Here is a 25032-nt window from a genome sequence, read left to right on the forward strand (position 1 = left end):
TTCTTGGTAAGTCTGGCTAGGGGTTTATCTATTTTGTTTATTTTCTCTAAGAACCAGCTCCTGCTTTCATTGATTCCTTCTAATATTTTATTCTTCTCAATTTTATTTATTTATGCTCTAATCTTTATTATGTCCCTCCTTCTACTGACTTTGGGCCTCATTTGTTCTTCTTTTTCTAGTTTCATTAATTGTGAGTTTAGACTGCTCATATTGAATTGTTCTTCCTGAGGTAGGCCTGTATTACAATATACTTCCCTGTTAGCATGGCCTTCGTTGCATCCCACAGATTTTGCATTGTTGAATTATTGTTGTCATTTGTCTCTATATATTGCTTGATCTCTGTTTTTATCTGATCATTGACCCATTGGTTATTTAGGAGTATGTTGTTAAGCCTCCATGTGTTTGTAGGCTTTTTGTTTTCTTTGCATAATTTATTTCTAGTTTCATACGCTTGTGGTCTGAGAAACTGGTTGGTACAATTTCAATCTTTTTTTAATTTACTGAGGCTCTTTTTGTGGCCTAGTATATGATCTATTCTTGAAAATGTTCCATGTGCACTTGAGAAGAATGTGTATCCTGCTGCTTTTGGGTGGAGAGTTCTATAGATGTCTGTTAGGTCCATGTGCTCTAATGTGCTGTTCTAAACTGAAGTACTGTTGATATACAATCTTATATTGGTTTCAAATGTACAATACAGTGGTTCAACAGTTACCCATATTATTAAATCCTCACCCCCTCTAGTGTGGTTACTATCCATCAACAAAGATGCTACAGAATCATTGACTATATTCTCCATGCTATACTACCATCCCTGTGACCAACTTATATTGTGATTGCAAATTATTGTGCCCCCTTATACCCTTTACACTCTTTCCGCATCCATCCCATCTTCTCCCCCTTAGTAACCACTAGTCACTTCTCAGTGTCTGTGAGTCTACTGCTGTTTTGCTTATTCTGTTTTGCTCTGTTTTTATATTCCACAAATAAGTGAAATCATATGGTATTTGTCTTTCTCTGCCAGGCATAAACAGCTTTTTAAAAAAGTTAACTAGAAACCATGACAGACGTTTGGCATCCAATAGACAGCTCTTAATCATGCTGCAACTGGTCACCCACAGTCTCTCCTAACTTTGAAAATTCTGTGACTTTTTCAAGAATTGACCATTTCTACAGCCTTTAGTTACATTGCTTAGTCTGTGACAGGCACTCTGCATTCACAACAGTGTTTCCCTTCAGTGCTGCATCAAATGTAATATCTTTGACCTAGATTTACAGTTAAGAATCTACATTTAAGGTGCTGCAATTGCAAATGAGGGATGAAGTATAGAGAGGTGCTTGGGAATGGGAGCTCTGAAGTCATTTGTGCTTGAGCACTGCTAAGTTTTACATATATGATTTTAGACCTGTATGTCACTCAGTTTTCTCTTTCATAAAATGGGGTGGATATAGTACTAACATCATGGGGATGTGTAGGGATTAAATAAGAAATATGCATGAATCTTAGGACAGTTCCTGGCACATAATAAGTGTTTAATAAGCATTAGTAAGCTATCATTAAAATTTCAATTCAGGTGATAATTAGATGTAAAGATATTTTCTAGCCAGGCCTAAGTTCACAGCTGGACAACTAATGGCAATTAGTTCCCAGCTTTCTTCTTCATTTAGCACAGGCAAGTTTCTTGATTTTAGAAATGTATATTGTGACCACAAACTGTACTTGTTAGAATTAAAGAATAGAGGAATAGAAGCATTGACCTATAGGGCTGGGATTTCAATATTACCTTATATTGGATTATCATGTAAAACCATGATAAAAATTCCTGTGAATTAAGTTCTAGTATGCTAAATATTTTGTATGTATTATCTCGTTTAGTTTTCACAAGGACCCATGTTAAATAGATATCCTTATTTTGCAGAAAAGACAGGATCTGAGCAAGCGACATGCGCAATGGCATATGATTTAGTTAAGTTGCAGATAAGGTCCCCATTCCTACCCAGCTCTGAAAATAAAAGATCTGTAAACTGCCATACAGTTTTCCAATGAAATCTCACTTGCCCATGGCAGAACCATCCAAAGAAAGGTCTTGAATGCCAAGAACCAGCTTGAACTTCATTTTGGGGAATTGATGCAGAGTGGTCGTATCCACTAGTCACAGCAGACACAGTGCCAAGGCCCGCAGTCCTCTTAAGGGCCCACAAAAAAGTTCTTTTAAAATCTCAAGAGAAAAATGAACTTTTAGATGGAAGAAAATGTTTTGTTGTACTACAGTAATGTATTTATCTCTATACCAATGCAGCTGTCAAACAGCAAATATATATACATATGTGCATTATGTTTATACTTACGTTGTTATAGATACTTAAAATGTTTATGTATCTCCACGAGCACAAGGTGAAAGTACCCATGGCCCACGAAAAATGATGGGCTTCGTACAGAGGAACGCTAAACTTTCTGGGATGGTGATGCTAGTCGACCAATTTGGAAGGTGTGAGGTGGTGGACAATTTGTGAAAAATGTGGTCACAATCTCTCTCCTCTTGTCAAAGGCAAGGTTGTAAGGGACAGAGGTGAAACATAGGGCAGAAGGTGCCACTTGCTAGCTTAATGATCTTGGATAAGTGATTTGACCAATCTGAGCCTCAGTTTCGCAATCCATAAATTGAGGATATGTTCCCCCTGGGCTTGTTGGACCTTGTTCACCGCTCATACCTTTTCATCGCTATGTACAAACCGTTTATACATACATGTTGAATGAATGCAGTAAATGTGTGCTTAACACAGTGACTGGCGTACAGTTTGGATCCAGTAAGAACTAGTTGCTGGCATTTAAAATAGTAAAAAGCCCTTTGAGCGATAGCCCGCGTACAGAAAGACGTACCTCAGCTGGTTCTACGCGACCCTGCGCAGTGACTTGCCCAGGAGCCGAGGACACCCTACTGCGCTTGCGCGTCAGCCCTTTCCTCCGCCCCCTTCAGGCGCGAGGGCCGTGGGGCGGGTCTCCGCGGCGTCGCAGCGAGCCCAGCGAGGAGGTTTGGGGAAGGGGTGTGGCTAGCAGGCCAGGCCCCTGCCACCCTCTTCCGGGCTCCTCCAGCTGCGCGCGCATCCTCCTCCCTCTTCTTTTGTGGTCCGGCCCATTGCGAGGGTGACAGGAAACCCTGTGCAGGGAGTGCCGCCATCTTGGACCTGCCCGAGGACGATCCTGAGGGAGCCGCAGGAGCAGGCGCTTCTACCTTCGCTGCTGCCGCTAGTGCCTCTGCACCTCCTCGGCCTGCCCGCTGCCCGCCGGGGTCTCGGCCCACCGCCCCCGCCCCTGTCCCACTGCGCCTGCACTCCTCTTCCTCGCCCTGACGCCCCCCTCCTGCTCGGAAAGCTGCCCAGCCACCAGCAACCCCCCAGGTAACCCGGGCCTTCCGCAGTGTCCGTCCGGCCGAGGCCTCGCCCCCCGGCCCTCTGAGGGCCGGAGAAGGGGACGGTGGGCGGGCGGGACCGCGGGCCCGGCCCAGTGAGGCCGCGGCGCGCCGGAGGTCGGCGGCGGGCGCCCGGCCTGACAGCACTCGGCGAGCAGGGCGGCGGGGTCCCTGCGCAGCGCCCGCCGGAGCCTCTGGGCCTCGCCGCCCAGCGGAGAACTTCGCGGCGTGCGGCGAAGGGTGTGTTCGGCCTCGCCGTTCCCGCCTTCTCGGCCGGGCCGGGCAGATTCGCATCTCCCGCAGGCCCCTCGCTCCCTGCTGCGGTTCTCGGCCGCACACCACCCCCGCGGTATTCACCCACGCCGGCCGCGCCGCCCTGCAGCCCCCGAGCCCCAGACCTGGCGTTGCCCGGCCCGCAGGCCGTCTGAGGGCGAAAGGCAGCGCCTCGCAGCCTCGTCGGCATCTTGTAGGAGCTCCGCTGCCCTTGTGGGTAGACGGTGGACTCAGGCTGTGTAAGGGGGTCCGTGGGTCTGTGCTTGCGAGGTTCTGGCTTGGGTGAGGCCCCTAAGGCCCGTGACGCCCCCCGAGCATAGGTAGCATCTAGAAATGATGAAGACGACAAAAACTTTTGGCATTTATAGATTTTAAGAAAAGCAGAAAAAACCAGCGTGTTTCAGTGGCTTGCACTTCACCGTGTGTCAGGCACAGATTTAGGTGTCTTCACACAGGTTATTCTTGCTCCGCGGAGCCCGTGGTGATAAGTAGAGTTATCTCCATTTTACAAGTGAGGAAACAGCCTTGAAGTTGTGATGTGGCTGGTTAATGATGGTACCTGCAGTCTGTCCTTTCCCTACACTGTGCCTGGTATTTTCTCTAACGCTCAGGTTTTTCCAGGATTACAGACATTGACCACTTTAAATGTACCTACAGTTGAATTCCTTTCTTCCTGTGTTTGCATTGGATGACGGCTGATCACTCCTTTATAACCCAAAGTCTACAGTGTCAGCCCCTGCACTGCCAGTCCTTAATCTCACAACCCCAAAGAAGAGATGGCAAGGTTTCCATTTTATATTTGAAGAAGAAACTGGGGTTCCCAAAGGGCAAATGCTTTCCTTGTGGTCCCACAGCAAGTATTGGAGCCCACCTGAACTCTTACAAAGTTTACTGCCATTTCAATACTGTCATCTCTGCTTTTTATTAAATGTGGTTATTGAAGACAAATTTGACCTTGCGGTAATCCAGCTCCCACTCCCCCTCCCTCCAAGACTTTCCAAAATTTTTCTCAGAGCTCTGCTTCATTTAGGCTCTTGGTCATGTCTTCAGGCATGTAGTGGTTAAGAGCTTTGGAGGGTTCCCACTCTAGTACTGCCACTTCCTAGTTAAGTGACCTTAAGCCAGTTACTTAACCTCTCAGATTCAGTGTCCTTATCTAATACAGGGGATAATTGTTTCTACATTTTGGAGTTGTGAAGGTTAAATGGGATTAAAAGTCTTTAGCACATTGCTTGGCATATAGTAAGTGCCCCATTGCCTGTAACAGTGCCAGACACGTAGTAGTGTTTGATATTTGTTGAATAAATGAGAAGAAGCATGGCTTTGGAGAGCTGTAGACTTAAATCTGAGTCTTTATCTTAGCTCTCCCTTTAGTAGTATATAAACATGGATATATCACCCCTCAGAGCTGGTTTCTTAATCTGCAGAATGAGTTTTTAGGATTCAAGATTGTTTATGAAGTAGCTGGCTTATATGAGGCCCTCAATAAATGGCAGTTATTGTAAAGATGTAAAATCTTTAGATTCTAATAACCTAAAAATTTCCTTACAATGCAAGCTACATTTTAAAGGTTTTTCTTTTTATATTTCATGTTAAACCTAATAGTTGCATACTTCAGCTCTGCAACAGAATTTGGAGTGCTCTTACACTGATTTTATCAGTATTAAATATATTTGCACAATCTTATTAAGAAACTTAAGGCAAAATGTTAAAACTAGAGCTACAAAGAGATGTTTCATTTTTTTAAAAAATTTTGAGACATTAAAAATGCTAGGCGTGGCTGTAAACAGCAGTGCACAAATAGGCATCAAAGATACTGTGTTTACTTTTTAAAAAACGTACTCTAGATAATTTTAAACATATATAAAATAGAGTATTATCTTCAGCCTTCATATGTACCCATCACTAGTGACAATAGTGATCAGTCCTAAAAGTTTAAGTTACATAGACCTGTATCCTCTCAACCATAGTATTTTGAAGCAAATCTCAAACACGCCGTTTCATCAGTAAGTTTTTCACGATTACTAATCCTTTTACCTGTAGTAGTAAATGCAGGGTTTGGGTTATTTATTTTTCTTTGAGCCCTTCCCTTCTATGAACAGAGGTGCAGTATTGGAGTACTTTATTTAATAGTCATAGCATGCTGTCATAATTAGCCAGAAAATTTTGTTTTGCTCTTCCAATATATCTTCTTATTCATGTTATTAATTTACACTTAAACATGGTATTTAAATGTCCAGTCAAAAGTAAGATTTTCTTTTTAAGTGGGTCTCAGAAATGGGCAGCTTATTTTCAAAGGTTGCCTTACCATTGAGGAACGGGAAAGGAAATTGACCACTCGTTTTATTTGATTAGATTATTAGGCTACCTGCTGAAGTTTTTTGTTCACTTGATAAGTTTGTCTGTTAGCAAATCAAAATGCTCTGTTCTTGAGTTCCATGAAGGCAGGGGACAATTTTTTTTTTAAATTCATGCTATATTGTGAAGCCGAGCACAAGACTTTGTGTTTAGTAGGTGCTCAACAAATATTTTTATATTGGAATCACAAAAGCAAGCTATCTTGGCTCTGGTGTTTTTAACAAAAGGTCATGTGTAAAAAAAAACAAACCTGATTTTAACAAAGAGGATCAGAATTTAAATCACCTAGAATATTTAGTGGGTTGCTTTTTTTCCTGTGTTGTTATGTAAAACAGTAACATCACATGTTCTAAAGAGTAGCATAAACTAGCTATAACAGTTGTGAAAGGATTAGTCAGACACAGTGCATAAGTTAAGGAACACAGTAAGGAGCCAAACTATAAGAAAACAGAAAATACCCCTGATTACTGGGGTGTCTTTTCAGGCTGATCGTATGATTGACCTAATTTGATGTTCCTCATATTATTGATAAATGTGAAAGTAATGTTGAGAATATTATGAATGGGAGTTTTTGTTTTTGTTTATTTAACTTGTTTTGTATTAAAATTATATACTAAAATACTTCAGAAATATTTAATAGTCCTTTATTTTCTCTACTCTGAATATTTTAGAATATTACCAATGATTGTGGTAAATGCTCATACTGTTAGTGCATACAGGTATATGTAAAGGAAATTAATAATTTCCCCCTTCCCTTTTCCTTTTCTCAGCCCTTGTATTCATTTTTCACAATTTGGCATTTATCCTTTCATATAAGCATATAGGATTGAGAGAGTGTGTGTGTGTGTGTGAGATATGCTATTGCATAAAACTTGGCAGAATGCTTTTTTTTTATTTCACTTAACAAAGTCATGAGTATATTTCCAGTAACACATATAAACCTAAACGGTTTTTTAAAATAGATGCATAATATTTCATAATACAGAATATACTTCATTTTAAGTATTTCCCTGTTAATGGGAGTGTACATTGTTTCCAGATTTTTGCTGTAAAACTGCTGCATTAAATGTACTGCACCTGTAACCTTATGGACTGAAGCTTTTAGTTTCTGTAAGCTACTTCTAAGTGGTTTCTTAGTCAAAGGGTGACTTGGATTATCTTTAAGATTTTAAACCACATTGATTACTTCTCCAAAATGATGTGGCAATTCAGAATCCAACAAGCAGAGTATGAAAGTGCCTACCTTCACATTGGTATCTGCACATATCAAAACTAGTAATTTATACGTTTCATTCAGAAAGGTATTTTATTCATATGGAAACCAGGTGATTCTGTATTTGACACAACCATTAGTGTTTAATATACATTTAGTAACCATTTTGATCCTGTATGTATTGGCCTGGAAATAGACCCATGATTTTGTTAAGTGAAAAAAAGTATATTGCAGAGTTTTATGCGAAAGCATACCCCATTTTTAAATATACTTCTCACCTTAATGGTAGTATGTTTCATACTCAAGAGATGAGGTTGAGAAATCCGTTGTTAAAGCCAGTATTAAGAATAGTTAATGTTTGAAAGGTGCCACACAACGATTATTAGTGTTTAATATGCATTTAGTAACATTTCTCTTGACAGCCAGGAAGTTTAGAGCTAAATTTTACATGCACTGATAGTAGAGCTGTTACCCTAAATTTTCAGTATATCATCCATCTCTCTCTGATTTTGATTGTTGGCTTTTATCAGTGTTCATGTGTATGCCTTTAATAAACTACCCTAGGTAGAGAAAATCATGTTCTTTGTTATCAGTCCTAGGTTCAAGTTCCAGCTCTACCGTGTACTGACTTTGTAACACAGCCAAATTAGTGAATTTCTCCAAACCTCAGTTTCTTCACTTTTTATGTGGACATAATGATAAGGACTGTGAAGAGTTGTAAAAGTTAAGTAAGAATTAAAAAAGACAGCATAGGGAAAATCAACACGCTTTACTCTCAAATATTAGTTACCTTAAGAAACTTTTTTTGTAAGTAGATATATAAATTATTATTTCTGATATTGTCATTTATCCATATCTATAGATCCTGATCACAGTGCATGTTCTGAATGTAATTATTTAATACTCCTTATTTGGAATATTAAATTAGAGCCAAGTGAGTGAACTGAAAGATTTGCATCACAAAGTACCACTATGGTACATTTGTCCCGTTATGGTTCATTTAATAATTGTGGAGGAAGCAGGATAGTATAGTGTTAAAGAGGTGTTTCTCTGTAGTCTAAACAGTGCTAGTTTCAGTATAGACTTGACTGCTTGGCTGTTTGATGTGGGCATGTTACTTACCTGTTGAGTCTTCCCTCATACTGTTTTATAAGGGTGTAGTAGTAAGGATTAAATAAGATTGCATGTAAAGTATTTAGCACATTGCCTGGTTGTATATATTAAATGTCCAATAAATGGTAACTATAATGATTGTGTTTGTTATTAGTTTAAAAGTTGTTCATCATGTATTTAATGATGCTTGTTGTTCTGAATGTAGTATTTTTTTTAAAGGAAATCAGAGGTATTAAAATATCTTATTTGCGTGAGAACTTTATTCAGATGCTTTTTGTAAAATATGGAAGAAAGTGCATTATAGTCATACCAGTAGCTGTGCACAAGTTACACAATATTATGAAAGTTTTTTAATTAGTAGAGATTATAGTGTTGAGTGGAGTCAAGTTTTTATTTAGTGTTTGAACCCTATCAGCAATGTCCCTTCCTTCTGCCACTCCCACCCCCCCTTTTTTTTTTGACTTTTGAATTCTCAGAGTAAAGCAAAAACATCCTTAAGTAATAGGGGGAAAACTTTTTTTTCCCTTTCCAACACTAGTTAAAAATGTATTCCTCATCTTAACTGTAGTATGTTTCATGTTCAAAAAATGAGGTTGAGAAATCCTTTGTTAAAGCAGTATTAAACAAGGTTAATATTTAAAGGGGGCCATTTGAATATATTTTTACTGCAAATATGTAGTTTTGAGTGAATGTTGTCAGTTAACTATGGGAGTGTATTTAAACCTAGCTAGTATGTTACCTTTAGAATAAGAAAGGAAGGAACTGTTGGTGTGGCTCTAGTGCTAGGTATTTTCTGTTCTCATTGTCTACTGAAATTGGAAGTTTAATTCTGCTTTCAGGGTTTTTATTTGTTAATTCTGAACAAACTTGATCCAGTAAATTGTGTGCTCAGGTGGAAACAGGGTTCTGGTATTCAATCTGAAATAGTTATTGTTCTTTTTTATTTGGAAGTATTTCATACTAATTAATGCCTAGTAATTTCATTCATTTTTTAAATTGAAATTTAGTTGATATACATTATTATATTGGTTTCAGGTATACAATATAATGAGTTAACAATTCTGTACATTACTAAATGCACACCACAGTAAGTATAGTAACCATCTATCAACATACAAAGATACTAGAATATTATTGACTATATTCTCCATACTGTCATCTCCGTGACTCATTTATTTTACAATTGGAATTTTGTACCTCTTTATCCCATTCACCTAGTTCACCATTACCTCACCCTATTCCTCTATGGCAACCGCCAGTCTGTTCTCTGTGTTTAGGAGTCAATTTCTGTTTTGTTTTGTTTTTTTAGATTCGACAATATAAGTGAAATCATACAATATTTGTCTTTCTCTGACTTATTTCATTTAATGCTTGGTAATTAAAAAATTTTTCTTCAAAATTAGTCATCTCAGTAGATGTTTAATGAATGCTTGTGTGATAACTAGAATTGGGTTATAATTTCATGATTTGCCTATATAGCTTTTCAAGTAAAAATTGGGATTGTTAGAGGACATAGTTTTAATATAATAAAGTGGAAAGAACCAAAAAAATCAGAAGAGGAAAACCATGAAAGAAACAGCAATTTAAAGTGAATAAAATACTCTCTTCTCAAAGTTTGGGGAAAGAGGAGTTTAAAAGAGAAGTTAAGAATTAATTAGAAGAAGAGAGTCTGTCGGAATGCAGGTTAAAAAGTTAATAATATTTAAATCTCATTTTTATTGTGAGAAATTATATTTTTCCTTGTGTTTGGGATCTGGTTCAGAGATCTGGTGAATATTGCAGACCAGTTTTAGCCTTAGGACCAAGTTGATTTTTAAGTGTTGAGTCTCCAGTGTCGGGGAAAAAAGGGAGTCAAATTATGATGATGTTCAGAATCAGAGTTAATCTAAGAAAAACTCCCTTTTCTGAAAGAACTGGTTAAGGGAGTTCAGTGATGCCAATTATAAATGTGTTACAACATGTCAGTTAAGCTGGAATGGGTAGTGGGGCATCAAATGTAATTCATACAGCCAAGTGAGAAGATTATTGTGTGAAGGGATTGACTAATAATTTAACAGCTTCCTGATAATAATAATTCACTTACTTGAAATTACTCTTTTTCTGTAGGTTAGATTTTACTAGTTACATAGAAATTTTATTTGAAATATATATAGTAAGGTAATAATTTCAGTAAATGAATTTCTCCAGTCATATGAGATGTTTGGCTTGTATAATGTGACAGTTGGTCAAAACAGTAAAAACCAGAAAAATAAATACTGGAAATCAAATTTTTAAAAATGGGATTAAACCTTTTTATTTATATATCTATATCTATACATATACATATATGTATAAATATACATATACACATACATATATGTGTATATGTATATGTATAATTTTTTCTTTCCTTAAGCTGTGAACAGTTTTGAAAATAAATTTTCTTGAAAGTTACTGCCAGTATTAGAGTTCACCTCTTGTTTCTCTAGCACCTAGCACAGTGTCTGACACATTCAGGGCATTCATTTAAATAAATTGAAGAGTCTTTTTTTAAGTTATTAAAAGTAGGAAAGAAATTAGAATTCTTTAGATTTAAGTCTAAGATTAAGAAATGGGTTTTGATCTTTTGAAACATCTTCTAATACCTGAACCTTTGAATTTTACGACCACAAGCAGTATTTTATCCCAGTATTTCTCAGCTCCTAGAATAGTATATAATAGGCATTTCGTGTATTGTTAATCTTTAAATCCTTTATGAGTCTGAGCCATATGAAACTGCCAATCATTGACCTTATTTTTGAATCTGTAAGAATGCTTTCATATGGCTCTTTCTAATTCTGTTACTAATTTGGTTTGGATATGATTGCTCTTTCTTAGGATGCTGTGTTAACCGGTGATTGAAAGTAGAGTCAGAAAAGTTACTTGTATTTATGTTAGTGGTTACTTTTTATAATACTCTACTGTAAAATCAGAGAATTCTGAATAAATAGGCCATCAGTAATTTACTTGATCACCTAACAGGGATGGGGACCTTACAGGGGAAAGAGGACTATTAATAATGATGTTTAACTTAAATTTATAAAGATTTCCTTGTTTGAAATTTTCTAGAGTAACATTCTTACTGGATATTTCCTAAAGTGAAATTTGAAATTGTTTTGATAGAATGGTTTCTTATATTTCTAATACAGGAGAATGTTAAAGCAGTGTTCCATCCAAGAGAATTTGTATGTTTGATCAATTTGGGAAGCACAGTTTTATTCTTACTGTAACCAACATTTTATTTATAATCATTGTGCTTTGTTTTTAAATCTTTAAAGGATAGCAGTGATCAGCTTTGATAACTTAATGTATACTTTTCTTCTTAAGTAACAGAGTTTTCTTTGTTTTTAGTGCCACCATGGCAACTGCACCATACAACTACTCTTACATCTTTAAATATATTATTATTGGTAAGTTTATTTAACTTATACTCTTGCTGTACAAAGGTTAATATACAAAATTTTTCTATCCAAATACTTAGTCTACCACTCCAGAAGAAATGAATGGTTTTCTTACTGCAAAATTAAAGCTTTTTAAATAGATTTATTTTTGCATTAATAGTATACCTTTTGCACTGTGGCCCTGGATACCTACATTAATACAGTGCTGGGTACCTGTTGAAGTGATATTGGTTGTTCTTGAGGGCTGCCTAAAAGCTTAAGAATACTGGGAATGAGAATTTCCTAGAACTGCTGATATATTTCCAAAAATACCATGAAAGCCTTCAGAACCCCCTTGATTCCCAAAATTGATAGAGAACATTGATTCGAAAAAATTGTGTAATATACATAAAATAGAATATTGGTGGTTTTTCCCTGTTTGAAGGTTTTGCTCAAATTAAAAGTGCTGTTTATCCATGTATAGTTGTAAAAGCACAGTTGAGAAAACACATATACTTTTCAGTTATTTCTTCTTATTAGAACAGTTTGGTTTAATGTTGAGCTTATGTGACTGTATTGTAATTCTGATTTCACTACGGGTTCAGTTGCTGCAGTAAGGTCAGAAATGACATCTGTTCTGTTACGGTTTTCATGTAATACACGTTCTTTTCTTCTGTAGAATGCTACAAGAAATAGGGGATAAGATGGGATCTAGTGCATCAAGCTTCCAAAACTTATTTCTTATTATATGCTGCCCTATTTGTCACTCCTAGGAGTCTTCTGCTTTCATGCATGGGTTAAGGAAAAAATAATACAAAACTTTGAAACAGCTCAAAGTAAAAAATGTTATTACAGAGTTTCTCTGTTAAAAAGCATTTTTGTGCTGGGGCTGTTTATTAACATAATTTATAAACATTCTATCACTGCTGAAGGTTGGGGATAGTCAGCTTATACATCACAGTGAAACAGCTCTGTAGGATCTTTTGAATTCATTATTAATTAGGGAAATACAACTTTTCTAAATGTCTCAGAAATTTGTGGTGTGTTATGGTAAGAGGTGTAGCAATCATTGCATATGATCATAAGTGAGAAATGTAATTGCTGCTTGAAACTTCTTTTTAAACAGGGGACATGGGAGTAGGAAAATCTTGCTTGCTTCATCAATTTACAGAAAAGAAATGTAAGTTCAATATATAAGGTAAAGCATCAATAAATTCTTCATTGTCACTTTCCTACCTTTTAAAAAGTGTTGTTTTCAGAGTACTCTGTGCATTTGAATATAACCTTTATTTATGTTCTTCTGTCTTTAGGTTTCTTTTTTTAAATGGTGCATATAAAATGAAATATACCTGCATGTGTAGAGTTCTGATTTTTATATGCCATACTAAATTTGGCTCACTTGTTCTGATTATTTGATGGTAAAAACTTAACTTTTAAAAATGTATGCTTTATGTCAAATTTAAATAAATCTTTTTATTCTCTTGACTTTCCATTATGGAAATCATCTTATTCGGGGATGCATGTACAATTTTTAAAATAGATAATAATAATATGTTGAAAGTATTTTAAATGGAATTCTTTCCACATTCATGACTGGTTGATTAAGATTCAAACTACAGATCTGTTTTATCTGGTAGGGGAAAGGGTCATTTTATTTTATGTAACTAGTAGGTCTAATATAGTTAAAATTATTTCTATACAGTTGAAATTATTTCTATGGCTTTTTTTGGCTTAATGTAACATTTCATGGAACATCCAGTAGTCTGTGTGTACTTACACAAGAGAATAGTGGGATTAGGTTTTCAGTGGCCTAATTATAAGGAAAGGACTTATAAACTTGTCCTTTTGAATTAGATGTATATAGTTTGCCAATATGCAGTTATAAGTATACATTTATTAAACATGATGATTTGCTCTGAGATACTGATAATACTTTCCAAGATAAAAATATGTTTGACTAGCAATTCCTAGAACCATTGACTGATTTGTCATATATAATGATTGTCAGAAGGCTAAGTAGTATAGTGATGGTATTATGAAGAGTTTATTAAAATCTTTATTTGTAATTAGCAGATTATTTTAGTCCAGGAGTCAATAAACAATAGCCTAAATCTAGTCACTGCCTGTTTTTGTAAATAAAGTTTTATGGGGACACGACTGCTCCCTTTTTACATACTGTCTATGGCTGCTTTTGTGCATCAGCAGAAGACTTGAGTAGTTGTGATGGAGCTTTTGGTACAAAACTTAAAATATTTATTATTTGAGTCTTTACAGAAGTTTACTGACCTAGTCTAGACACATTTTTTGTCACTTCTTTTTTCTGGGTTTTGCTAATTATTTCTGGTACTAGCTTTAGTCTGTTTATAGCTTACAGGCATTAATAAGTCACTTGGTTATCCAGTGAATTTTTCCCCACTGGTCTTAATTTGAAACTTTCTGGAAGTTGGAATATTATATTATATTTCTTTTCTTCCTCAACAGTTATGGCTGATTGTCCTCACACAATTGGTGTTGAATTTGGTACAAGAATAATTGAAGTTAGTGGCCAAAAAATCAAACTGCAGATTTGGGATACAGCAGGACAGGAGAGGTTTAGGGCTGTTACACGAAGCTACTACAGAGGAGCTGCGGGAGCGCTTATGGTGTATGATATCACTAGGTAAGAGATGAATAATTTTTCAATCTTCATACTTGAAAAAAGAAATCTGTCAGCAGTGTGGTTTCTTTATTACCGATTTCTCAGTTTAGGCATTCTGTAGTTTGTAATTGTGTGAGTATAAATGAGCTTATTTGGGTTTTATGGTTTCTTCTCTAAATTGCTATGTACTACTTGATATAACATGTCAAGATCCTTTTCTGGAAGTGAGTCTGACTGAAAGAAAAACTTTAGGAGATGCTGGTGTATCTGAAGGTGTTTGAGTATTTAATTGTTAATTTACTTAAATTCTTTTTTGTCCTGAAATGGATTGAAGTGCTTACAAAACTTCATGTAGCAAGATTAAATTGATTTCAACTCAGCTATTTCTGGAAACTCAAAGCACTTGCTACAAAGTAACAAAACTGGCTGTAAATGTTTGACTTTAGAAAACATGGAAAATTGTGACACTTCATTAAACTCTGTGCTGTTTCTCTACTGTAAGTTAGAAAATATGCTCAATCACCTTTCATGCAAAGTGCCAGTCTAAAGCAGTGGGACCCTTGTCTTGCTTTTTTGTGGGGGTCGGGATGGATGAGTGGGACCAAGTGATAGACTTAAAAGCATATTTTCTTTTGGGAAATGCTTTATACCGTTTCATCTTGAGTCACACTGCAGTGCATATTAACATATTAGGACCCTGAGAAGTACTTCAGTAAAGAAATTCTTCTGGTGTTTCCTAACAAGTTTATTTTATTAAGGAACACACTTTGGGAAAAGCTGCCTTAGAATGAAGGTAGTGGCTGGTTATAATTACAATACTTGAAGTTTCACTGAATTCTAGAATTGGGTGATCTCAGCAAAACAGAGTGAAACAACCTTAGTGCCCGCTTACTATGCAGCCAGGCAGCTGGTAATGTGATCAGTATAGTTTTGTGAAAAGGCTGCTAAAGAATCTGGCCATCTGTATAGGACAGCTTTTTATGAGGAATGTATTCCTGAAAATGTCACATAATTAAAAACTCCATGCATTATTAATAAAATTGAAATGTAGTGATATGTGCTTAGAGTGTATCAACCTGTAGTGTTGTAGTTTGTTTTGCTCTTTGGTGTGTGTATTCTTTTTCTCCCAGCTTTATTGAGATGTACTTGATGGAACATTGTATAAGTGTAAGGTGTACATTATGATACATGTGTACATTTTTCTTTTAAACATATCTTTTAAGAATAGTAAATACTTTGGGTAAAATTTTTGTCTGTTCAAGTCATCAGAAGTACTTCTGCTGGAAACAGCAGAAATGTCTATCAACTGATAAATGGATAAGAACGTGGTATATCCATACAGTGGAACATAATTAAACTATTAAAGAAACATTGATATGTACTCTAAGGTGGATAAACCTCAAAAACATTTTGCTAAGCGAAAGTAGCCAGACATAAAAGGCTACATGCTATAAAATTCCATTTGTATGAAATACTCAGAATAGGTAAATTCATAGAGACAAGAAAGTAGATTGCCAGAGGATGGAGAGTGAGTGCCAATGGCTGTGGTGTTTCTCTTTAGGGTGATGAAAATGTTCTGGAGTTAGATAGTGGTGGTCGTTGTACAACTTTGTGAATTTACTAAAACCACTACACTGTATACTTTAAAAGGATGAACTTTAAGATATGTTCCTTATATCCCAATAAAACTTAGTGGGAAGAGGTGCTGTAGGCTTTAGATACTTCCTAAAGTATCTAGATACTTTAGTATTAGATAGTATTTAGTATTAGATAGTATTTAGATACTTCAGTGATACTTCCTAGTGACATTGATGTTGCAACAATGATACTGATTTTTTCCCCTTTTCTTCCCCTATTAATTAACATTTTATTCTTGGCATTAATTCTGATTATTATACTTTGCTAAATTGGCAGCATAGCTTATCATGGCAGTTTGTTTGATACATCTAATACCAACACCAAAACTTAGGGAAATTTTAGCTTTTTCTTAAGCAACTAGTACCACCAATTAATGAATATTTGAATGATACTGTACTTATAGATTTGAAATTATTATGGCAATTTAAAATTAATAAAGCAATTTCCAGAACCATTAGCAGAGGTTACAGTACATGTAAACAATATGGTTTACATGATCTTGACACTTATAAAGAACATGTAGATTTTTCTCTTTACCAAAGTGGTGGCAGTTTGTAATTCATTCTTACTGCCAGCTTTGACATTTTAAAATACATCAAAACCGGTATAAATATTTTCGGACTTGTTATTCGAAGTTTTGTGCACAAAGAAAGATATATCCGTTGTGTAAAAGCAAGCTATGTCAGTACTACAAATACTGAACAGGAACGAGGCTTGTGCTTTTTAAAAATGATATTTGACTAGGAATTTTTTAAATATTAGGGAAAAGTTATTTTGATTTATGTGATCTTTTTTGACAATTCAGTGGTGATTTTTGTATAAAATGATATAGCACAGTAAAAAGTTTGAGTAAGGTGTTCTTTCCAGTTCCCACTGTTTGGAATATTCAATTTTATATCAGTGCTGGCAGTTGGAGATTATGGAATATATTCATAAGGCTAAACTGGAAATACTTTAAGACACGATGTGTAACAAAAGGTTCTAGGCCGGTTCTGAAGTCATTTAAAATCTTTGTGGGCTTCTGTTTCGTTATCCGTTAAATAAGTAAGATAAATTAATGTTCTTGAGTCTGTGTAAATCAAACATTTTTAACCTGCAAAAACTTTGATACCTTTGTAAAGTCTGATTAATATTAGTATTATATTCTGTATAATATTGTAAATTCTTCGTATTTGCTTGCTGTCGGGCTTACTGGCTAGTGCAAACAAGCCTATGAGTCTTTTAACCCTTGCTTGGAGAAAGTGAAGAAATAGGGCAATCTTGAATCCCAGAATGATTTAGCTGCTGGTAAATAAAGGTCCAAAGATAGGATAAACTTGTTCTCTGATATCTGTGGACTTGAATATCCAGTCAAATGTATTAAAAATCTTTTTTAAGCCAGTTTTTATGTTGTTATGTATAGTTAGCTTTCTCTTGAAGGAAAGGTGAATTTTATACCAGCCTACAGTGGTGTGACTATCTTGGTTTCTAATTTGAAAAATTTAAAGGCAGATGAAAAAATATTTTCCACTGAATGTGTCATTGGTTAGGCATTTTGGTAATATTTTGTCCCCATTTTGCAATTGAAAATCTGGATGATTTCAAAATAATTTAAATTTTTACCTGAGTTTAGAAATTCTGACATCAGAATTGCTTTCCATCAACTTTCTGCATTGTTCCTTACTTGCTTATTGGTCTATTTATGTCTGTGCTTTAAAAATTTTAAACATAAACAGCTTAGCTCCTGATGTTAAGTAATCAGCGAAGTTGTTGGATATTGAGTTATTTATTTAAAATTAATAGCTTGGCTTGAGTTTTGAGAAGTATGTGTTTGTATTGTACAATTGTTACTCTTTAGAGTGGCAGTCTAGTCAAAGCAAAATACTTTTTTTGGCTCTATTGATTAAAGTATATATCTTAAACATTTATTGAAGTTTCTTTTTTTTTCCTATGAAAATGGCAGTTGTATGTGGCAGTCACCAATGTAAACTTTAATTTTTGCAGAAGAAGTACATATAACCACTTAAGCAGCTGGTTGACAGATGCAAGGAATCTCACCAATCCAAATACTGTAAGTTAAATGACACCTGTTATACAGAAGGTTTAAGATCTAAGCTAACTCAAATAGGAAAGCTATTTGCTAGTGTGAGTTAATATTTGGGTACTGAAAATGAGAGAATCTTTATTCTTTAATTGAAGAAAATTTAACATTCTTTTCAGTACTAATTACCCCAGAATTCACATCTGATACTTGGATTTTGTTCATATTTGTGGTTTAAAAAAACAAACAATGAATGGGGTGGTGATCTCATGTCAGGTGGAGACTGAAATCTGAAACTCACTTTAAAAGGGAACTATGTACATTGGTTTCATAAAATGTTACTATCGGAGGAAACTGGGCAAAGTGTACAAGTGAGCTGTCTGTATTATTTCTTACAACTGCATATGATCCACAATTATCTCAATAAAATTTTAATTAAAAACAAAGAGTTCTGCATGCTTTAAAAAATTAGCTTCTTAGCCAGACTGAGATTTTAAAGTGCAGCCACAATGCTAGACTGTGCAGTATACAAAGATAAAATGTGGGTCTGTTGCCCACAAAAGGTTATAGCCCAGCCCGGAGATTACCAGTATATACAAACAGCTACGCTGGAAAGCAGAGTGAAACATGAGTCAGAAATAGTGTGACTGGTGCAGTGCTGGAAGGGCCCAGGATGAGCAGTGCCTTCTGGAGAAACCAGCTTTACATAGGAAGTGTTTTTGAACTGGGACTTTAGGGGTAAGTTTTCAGTAGATGTTACTGAGGGTATTCCAGGAGCAAATGAGGAAAGGCACTGAGCTGTGACTGACTCTGAGCTTGAGAACAAGGATGTGTCTCCCTTAGCTTTGTACCCCAGCACCTGGCAGGGGCCTGGTTCAGTAAGTATGTAATCAGTGGTGAGGTTGGCTTTTATCAGGGAATAGCAGTGTAATGGTACTGAGGGTTGACATATGGTTTGTTGACTATGCCAGGGACTGCTTGGAGCTTTCATACCATTATCACATTAAGTACACTGCAGGTGTACATACAATTGTATAGGTGAATGTTCATTTTAAAGCTGTATTTGCAGTAGTCAAAAACTGGAAACAACCTTGATAGATAGCCATCAATAGGTGAATGGGTCAACAATCTTGTATGGATATATTCACATTATGGAATACTCCTCAGCTATAGTTGAACTATTATTGATACATGTAGCAGCATAGATGAATCTCAGAAACATTATGCTGATTGAAACAGTCTCAAAAATGTAGTGTATGATTCCATTAATAAAACATTCCCAAGAAGACAAAATTGTGGAGAAGGAGAAGAGATTTGTGGTTGCCAGGGGTTAACACTGGGGGTGGAGGGTGTGAGAAGTATGAGCCGACTTCTAATGAGGGCATCACAAAGCAGTTCCCTTGTGATGGAACAGTGCTGTATCTTGATTGTAGTGACACAAATCTGTATCTGCAATAAAATTGTGTAGAACTATACAAGATATGAGAGCATGTAAAACTGGTGAAATGTGAAAAATGGCTGTAGACGGTACCAGTGTCAGTTAACTGGTTTTGAGAGTGTACTACAAGTGTGTAAGATGCTACTATTAGGGAAGCTTGGTGAAAGGTATATAGGTCCTCTCTACTCTTCTTCGTAAGCTGCTGAATTCTCGTTACTTCAGTTAAAATGTTAAAATCATTGTGAGGGTCTTCAGAGGAGTAAAATAATAAATTAGCTATGTCCTTCCTGCCTCATTTATGACCCAGGGACTGTAATTTCACATGAAAAAAAGTTAATGGCAGAAATCCCTTTTAGTTGAAACTATCCATTCCTAAAAGTATCTGTGTCTGATTATCACCTGTGTTTTGTAGAGGTATGAGGGACATACCAACTGGTGTCAAATAAGCTTACATATAGACAGAGTCAATCCATAACTGCCCCCATCCCCCCGAGAAGTGGCCAGAGCTCTGTTTCCCAAGGCTGCACAACTTCTTCTTAGAACTTTGCAGAGCTGCCTTTAATATTGGCCCAGCCTCACTTGTATGATGATTCCCAAATGGATATATGTGATTATTTTTTTTTTTTGGCCTTGGATTTTGAACTCACTGCATATGTCTCCTCCTCCCCCACTGTCCCCATGGACACACATTTACTATCAGTTGCTACAAGCTTAGGCCTGCTCAGGGATAGTGTGGGACAGGACAGTATTTGTCTGAAGGTCACAGTTTGGGTTTTCTACCCGGATTCTTTCTAATGCCGTCTTACCACTGACTCACTGAGTGATTTTTGACAAATCCCTTTGCCTTATTTGAGCATTAATTTCCTTACCTGTAGCCTGAAGGAGCTGAACTAGTAAGTTTAGGGTCCCAGAAACTTCTGAAAACCTGATGAAAGCCACGAACCTTCTCTTCCAGGGAATGTCCTTGTTCATAGCATTTTGTTTAATTTCAGTACATTCACAGATCCCCTGGAGCTTATCCAAGGATCCTTAGTAATCTCACTCAAATAAATCATAATTTTGGCCTAGACCAGGTATGCCTCATGGGCTGATTTGTTTTTCAATGGCTTGCAAGCTAACAGTGTTTTATAAAATTTTTAAAGGGTTGTTAAAAAAGAAAATGTATGTGCAGGCCCACAAACCTGTAATATGTACTCTCCCCTTTACAGAATGTCTGTCAGTCCCTGGCCTGCGTGATTGCTGAGATCCCTCATAATACTAACAACTGATTACATAGCCTTGTCTAGTAGATAATTGCTAGTACTTGGTTTCCTTTTTAGGCCAGAATTTTCATGGTTGATTAAATGGTTGCTTTTGTTTTAAGATGTTTTTCTTTTGGTCACAAATTAGGTAATAATTCTCATAGGAAATAAAGCAGATTTGGAGGCACAGAGAGATGTTACATATGAAGAAGCCAAACAGTTTGCTGAAGAAAATGGTGGGTTTAAGATTTTTAATGGCTTTTTGTGATACGATTGAGAGAATTTCTAAGGAAAAGTGGGATTTTGATACTGCATGTTATTTAACAATTTTTTTAATGCAAATTGCTCAAATCTCAAGAATGGGGAAATAATTAAAGTTTCTATTTGAGATTCATGTTGGGGTACAATTATCTAATGACAATGTAAAGATTTCCTCTATCTCCAACTTCTATCTTCTTTAATAAAATACTGTGGTTGGAGTACTGAAAGTTGATGGGGAACTTTTATTCAGATGTTGCTGAAGAGACTGCCCTCGTGAGTTACTTTGAAATGTCCTAATCGTAGTCTGAATTTTATTTTTAGGCTTATTGTTCCTTGAAGCAAGTGCAAAAACGTAAGTGTGGCTTAAATTAGTAGCTAATTTTTAATTACATTCAAATTTCTCAAAGTAGAACCATATATATGTGAAGTCATTATATAGTATGTATACATATATATAGACATAATGTATAATATATAAATGTGTGACGCTTATAGCAGGAAGAACAGTACGCGGATACCCCTTTGCTTCCTGTTTGACATTTCAAAATTACATTTTTTGTTATTTTACCTAAAAGAGGGTACCTTGATCATGCCCATTGGTAGGTAATCCGAGTTAATAAGTGAAATTTTGTTAACATTTCAAAAGTGATTTTCAAACTGAGGTTGAGTTTGGCATATTAGACTCAAGCTTGGTCAACCTGTTCATTTAATACTTCATAAAAGCATGACTTAAGGTATATACTCGCTGAGAATAATCAGAAGTATAATTAACATTTTCTAATTGTTATTTCATGTCCATCATAGTTCTTTATTTACTAAGCCAAAAATTCATTCTAGTGGTGAGAAGCTAGCCTCTTTTTTGTTTAGCCTCATCTATACTGCTAGTCCTAAGAGAACTGAAGTGTGACATGGCTAGGCATGAATATGTCACCATCACATGATAAAAATGGTATAGTGCCTTATCAGACCATACAAATCCTGGAATACTGTTCCATGTTTGGAGATACTTTGTTTGAAATACCCTCTGTTGTTATAGAAATGGCCTATCTTAGGTTTCCTTGTATATTAGTGTATAGCATTTTAATGATTAGAACACATAGTTATCTACATAGGATTTATAGAAACAGCTCTTAGTACCATGTTTGTATGTTTCCACAAAATTTTTCCCATGTTCTCTTAGCTCAGTCTTCTGGTAATCTCGTATTAGATGACAGTGGCTAAGTGGAAGACATCATTGCAGTTGACTAAGGTTAGCGGAAGGTCAGTGTGTAATGCCTTGTCTTTTGTAGAAAGCTATGGTTCTCGAATAAAGTTGTCAATTGCCTCTTAGGGGAGAGAATGTAGAAGATGCTTTCCTTGAGGCTGCCAAGAAAATCTATCAGAACATTCAGGACGGAAGCCTGGATCTGAATGCAGCTGAGTCTGGTGTACAGCACAAACCTTCAGCCCCACAGGGAGGCCGGCTAACCAGTGAACCCCAACCCCAGAGAGAAGGCTGTGGCTGCTAGTGACCTCTTTGCCGTGGCTCTCTTTTGACCTTTCACCTCTGCCTGTTGGAAGCAGTACTTTTTACTGCCTCATTGTCTTCTGTACATCTTACTGGGTTTAATTAAAAAGAAAGAAAAAAACTCTGTTGTAAAAACAGTTTAACACAATACTAAACTGCTAAACAACTAGTTGTAATCAGGTTATCAAAGGCAAGTAGAGTAATCTCTCCTGCATGGTAAATCTAGACTTTTTTTCCCCCTTGATTGTCCTTGTGATAGGTATGTCACCAATACATGATTTCAACTGAGCACTGATGCTGGACTTCATGATTTTTATTCCTCCCTTTCTTTGGCAAGGCTTTGTCTCACTGTATGGTTTAATTTGACGGTATTTTAAGCCTTTCTCCCCATCTTTAACTGTTCAAGTATGTCTGTTGTAACCAGTAAGTTCATTGCTGTGAAATGACTTCTGATGATAGAGAAGGGGTTCTTTAACTGCTTTTGTTTTGTTTTTGTTAGATAAATTCCCTGATGTATGGGTGGCATTTTTCTTGAGGTTTGCTTCTGTCCTAGCCTTGCACAGGGAAATATCCATATATCTTTTCTCTTGTGCTTCATTAATAGCTTTATCTTTTTTTATACCATTTTTATCATCTTCTCTTTAGCAGAAAGTAAATATGTATAAAATTTGAAGGAACCGAACTAACAATACATTCTGTGTATATTATTTTAATGAAGAAAATAAATTGATTACTGGCATTGGAACAGTATAAAATACCAGTTTGTACAGTATGACCTATATGTGACCATGTTACTCCCTTCCATTTCACACAAGGAAATAGATACAACTGCAGTTCACAAGTAGTCCTGGCTCCACCCTTTGGTGCTGGCAGTTTTGGGGACATATGCTGGAAAGAGCTCCTAGCGTGGGAGGATTAACACTAGCAGATTCTGCTCCATCTTTGCACTGTGGCTTACCTGCTGATTTCTTAACTGTTCTTGTGCAATTGACAGTGTGCTAACCTGCTTTTCTCTTTGTAAACGTTTTGCATTACAGGCTGCATTTCTTGCCTTACTGTATAGAAAAAGAAAAAAAGCTGGGTTTATTATTGCACATTTTAAGCTTTTATACCTTTTTCTTGGAATGGTGAGATTCTGAACCAGATAGCCAGAACCGCAGGTCTGCTGTTAAGGGATTTTGAATTGTGCATTTTAACACTACAGTGAAATAATTTAAGATGTCCCATGTGTTCTTAGTGAGGGGCTATTTTGTGTCTTGTTGGCATAAATTGTTTTGTAAAAAGGACAGTGTTTCTAATGGTGTTTCATTGTTTGTGCTGATACAAAGTTACTACTTTGCACTAGGTGGTGTGGCCACTGAAAGAATACTGTATTGCAAGGGAAACAATCTTAGTTCTTCAGACCACAAAGTGCTTTATTAAGTTCTGTTGGTTGGTTTCTGTTGAGTTTATGGTTCAGACTGGAAATTGAGGTTATTTTGAAGTATGAAAGGTGAACCTCAGTATATTATATAAAATGCACTCACCTCAACTGCTGTGTTTAAAATACACATTTTTAAATCCCTCTTTACAGACACTAACGTAAAAACTACAGTTTTCTGGGTTGTAAACATGTGGTAGTATACCAGAGTACTGTATAGTCAATGTTAAATAAAAGCCAAAACTGGAATGTGCAGAAAATAGGATTTGGTTAATTTGTGGACTCATCTTTATTTTTGTCTTTGTTTAACTTTTTTAAAAACAAGATTCCTGGAGTAGATTGGTATATTTTGTTAAAAACAGTGATCCATTTTGCTTACACTGTTGCATCACAAGTGACTGCCCAGGGACCATGACCTGCTGGTGTGTATATATTTACAAAAACAAAACAAATAAAACCACCCATTGGGATATAAGGTAGCAATCACAAACTAAAGACTGTGGCTCATTTAGGTGCAATACCCTGATTCCCAAAGTTAGTTACAGTGGGTCTTAATGTTTTTGTGACAGGATTTATTCAGACTGCTGTACTCATTTGATGTAACAAAATGCTATTAATCTAAATATTTGTAAATAAAGTACCTGTATCTAGATTAAATTAAAATCGTTTGCATTATTTTCTGAAAGTGTAATAGGATTTATTTTCTTCAGGCAGGCAGTTATTTGGCATAAGTTGTCAGTTTTTACTGCAGAATTGTCATTGTATATAGTGAGAGAAATCTACAAACCTAGCATATAAATCCACATCACTCAGTAACTGAGCTACAGTTCTATCCTTGTGTTTGGATGACACTTGCAATGTTTTCCGTTTTTTTCAGTGTGAGATCAAGCACATTTGGTGCCTGAAAGTGTTCTCCTTTGACTGTACTTGGGGCCAGATTCTGTTACTTGCATATGCAATCCCCTGTAATAAACTTGGGTGCTCAAAAATAGAGGAGCAAAACTGTCATATTGTAACATGTGCGTGCCAGACAGTAGGCAAATGTGCTTTGGAGAGAAAGTGAAATTCTTTTAACTTTTAATCCATGAGAGTTTTACTCACTGGACA

At 36.2% G+C, this 25032-nt stretch overlaps 1 protein-coding gene across 1 annotated transcript; it reads left to right on the plus strand.

The window, feature by feature from the left end:
• Nucleotides 1-3111: 3111 nt before the first annotated feature.
• On the plus strand, nt 3112-24588 carry RAB14 (RAB14, member RAS oncogene family). The gene is made up of 8 exons (XM_017662332.3): nt 3112-3396; nt 11734-11792; nt 12889-12942; nt 14244-14421; nt 18022-18088; nt 20886-20973; nt 21320-21350; nt 22329-24588. The coding sequence occupies exons 2-8, from the start codon at nt 11741-11743 to the stop codon at nt 22504-22506; spliced, it is 648 nt and encodes a 215-aa protein (XP_017517821.1). The 5' UTR covers nt 3112-3396; nt 11734-11740; the 3' UTR covers nt 22507-24588.
• Nucleotides 24589-25032: the final 444 nt, after the last annotated feature.

This window comes from Manis javanica, chromosome 2 (genome assembly GCF_040802235.1).
Source record: "Manis javanica isolate MJ-LG chromosome 2, MJ_LKY, whole genome shotgun sequence".
Lineage (NCBI taxonomy): Eukaryota > Metazoa > Chordata > Mammalia > Pholidota > Manidae > Manis > Manis javanica.

What these genes read in the sequence shown, in the direction of transcription:
- RAB14 (XM_017662332.3), top strand. Translation starts at nt 11,741, where the DNA reads ATGGCAACTGCACCATACAACTACTCTTACATCTTTAAATATATTATT. An exon ending in CTTTAAATATATTATTATTG is followed by an intron (nt 11,793 to 12,888) that starts GTAAGTTTATTT and finishes CTTTTTAAACAG; the next exon opens with GGGACATGGGAGTAGGAAAA. An exon ending in ATGGTGTATGATATCACTAG is followed by an intron (nt 14,422 to 18,021) that starts GTAAGAGATGAA and finishes TAATTTTTGCAG; the next exon opens with AAGAAGTACATATAACCACT.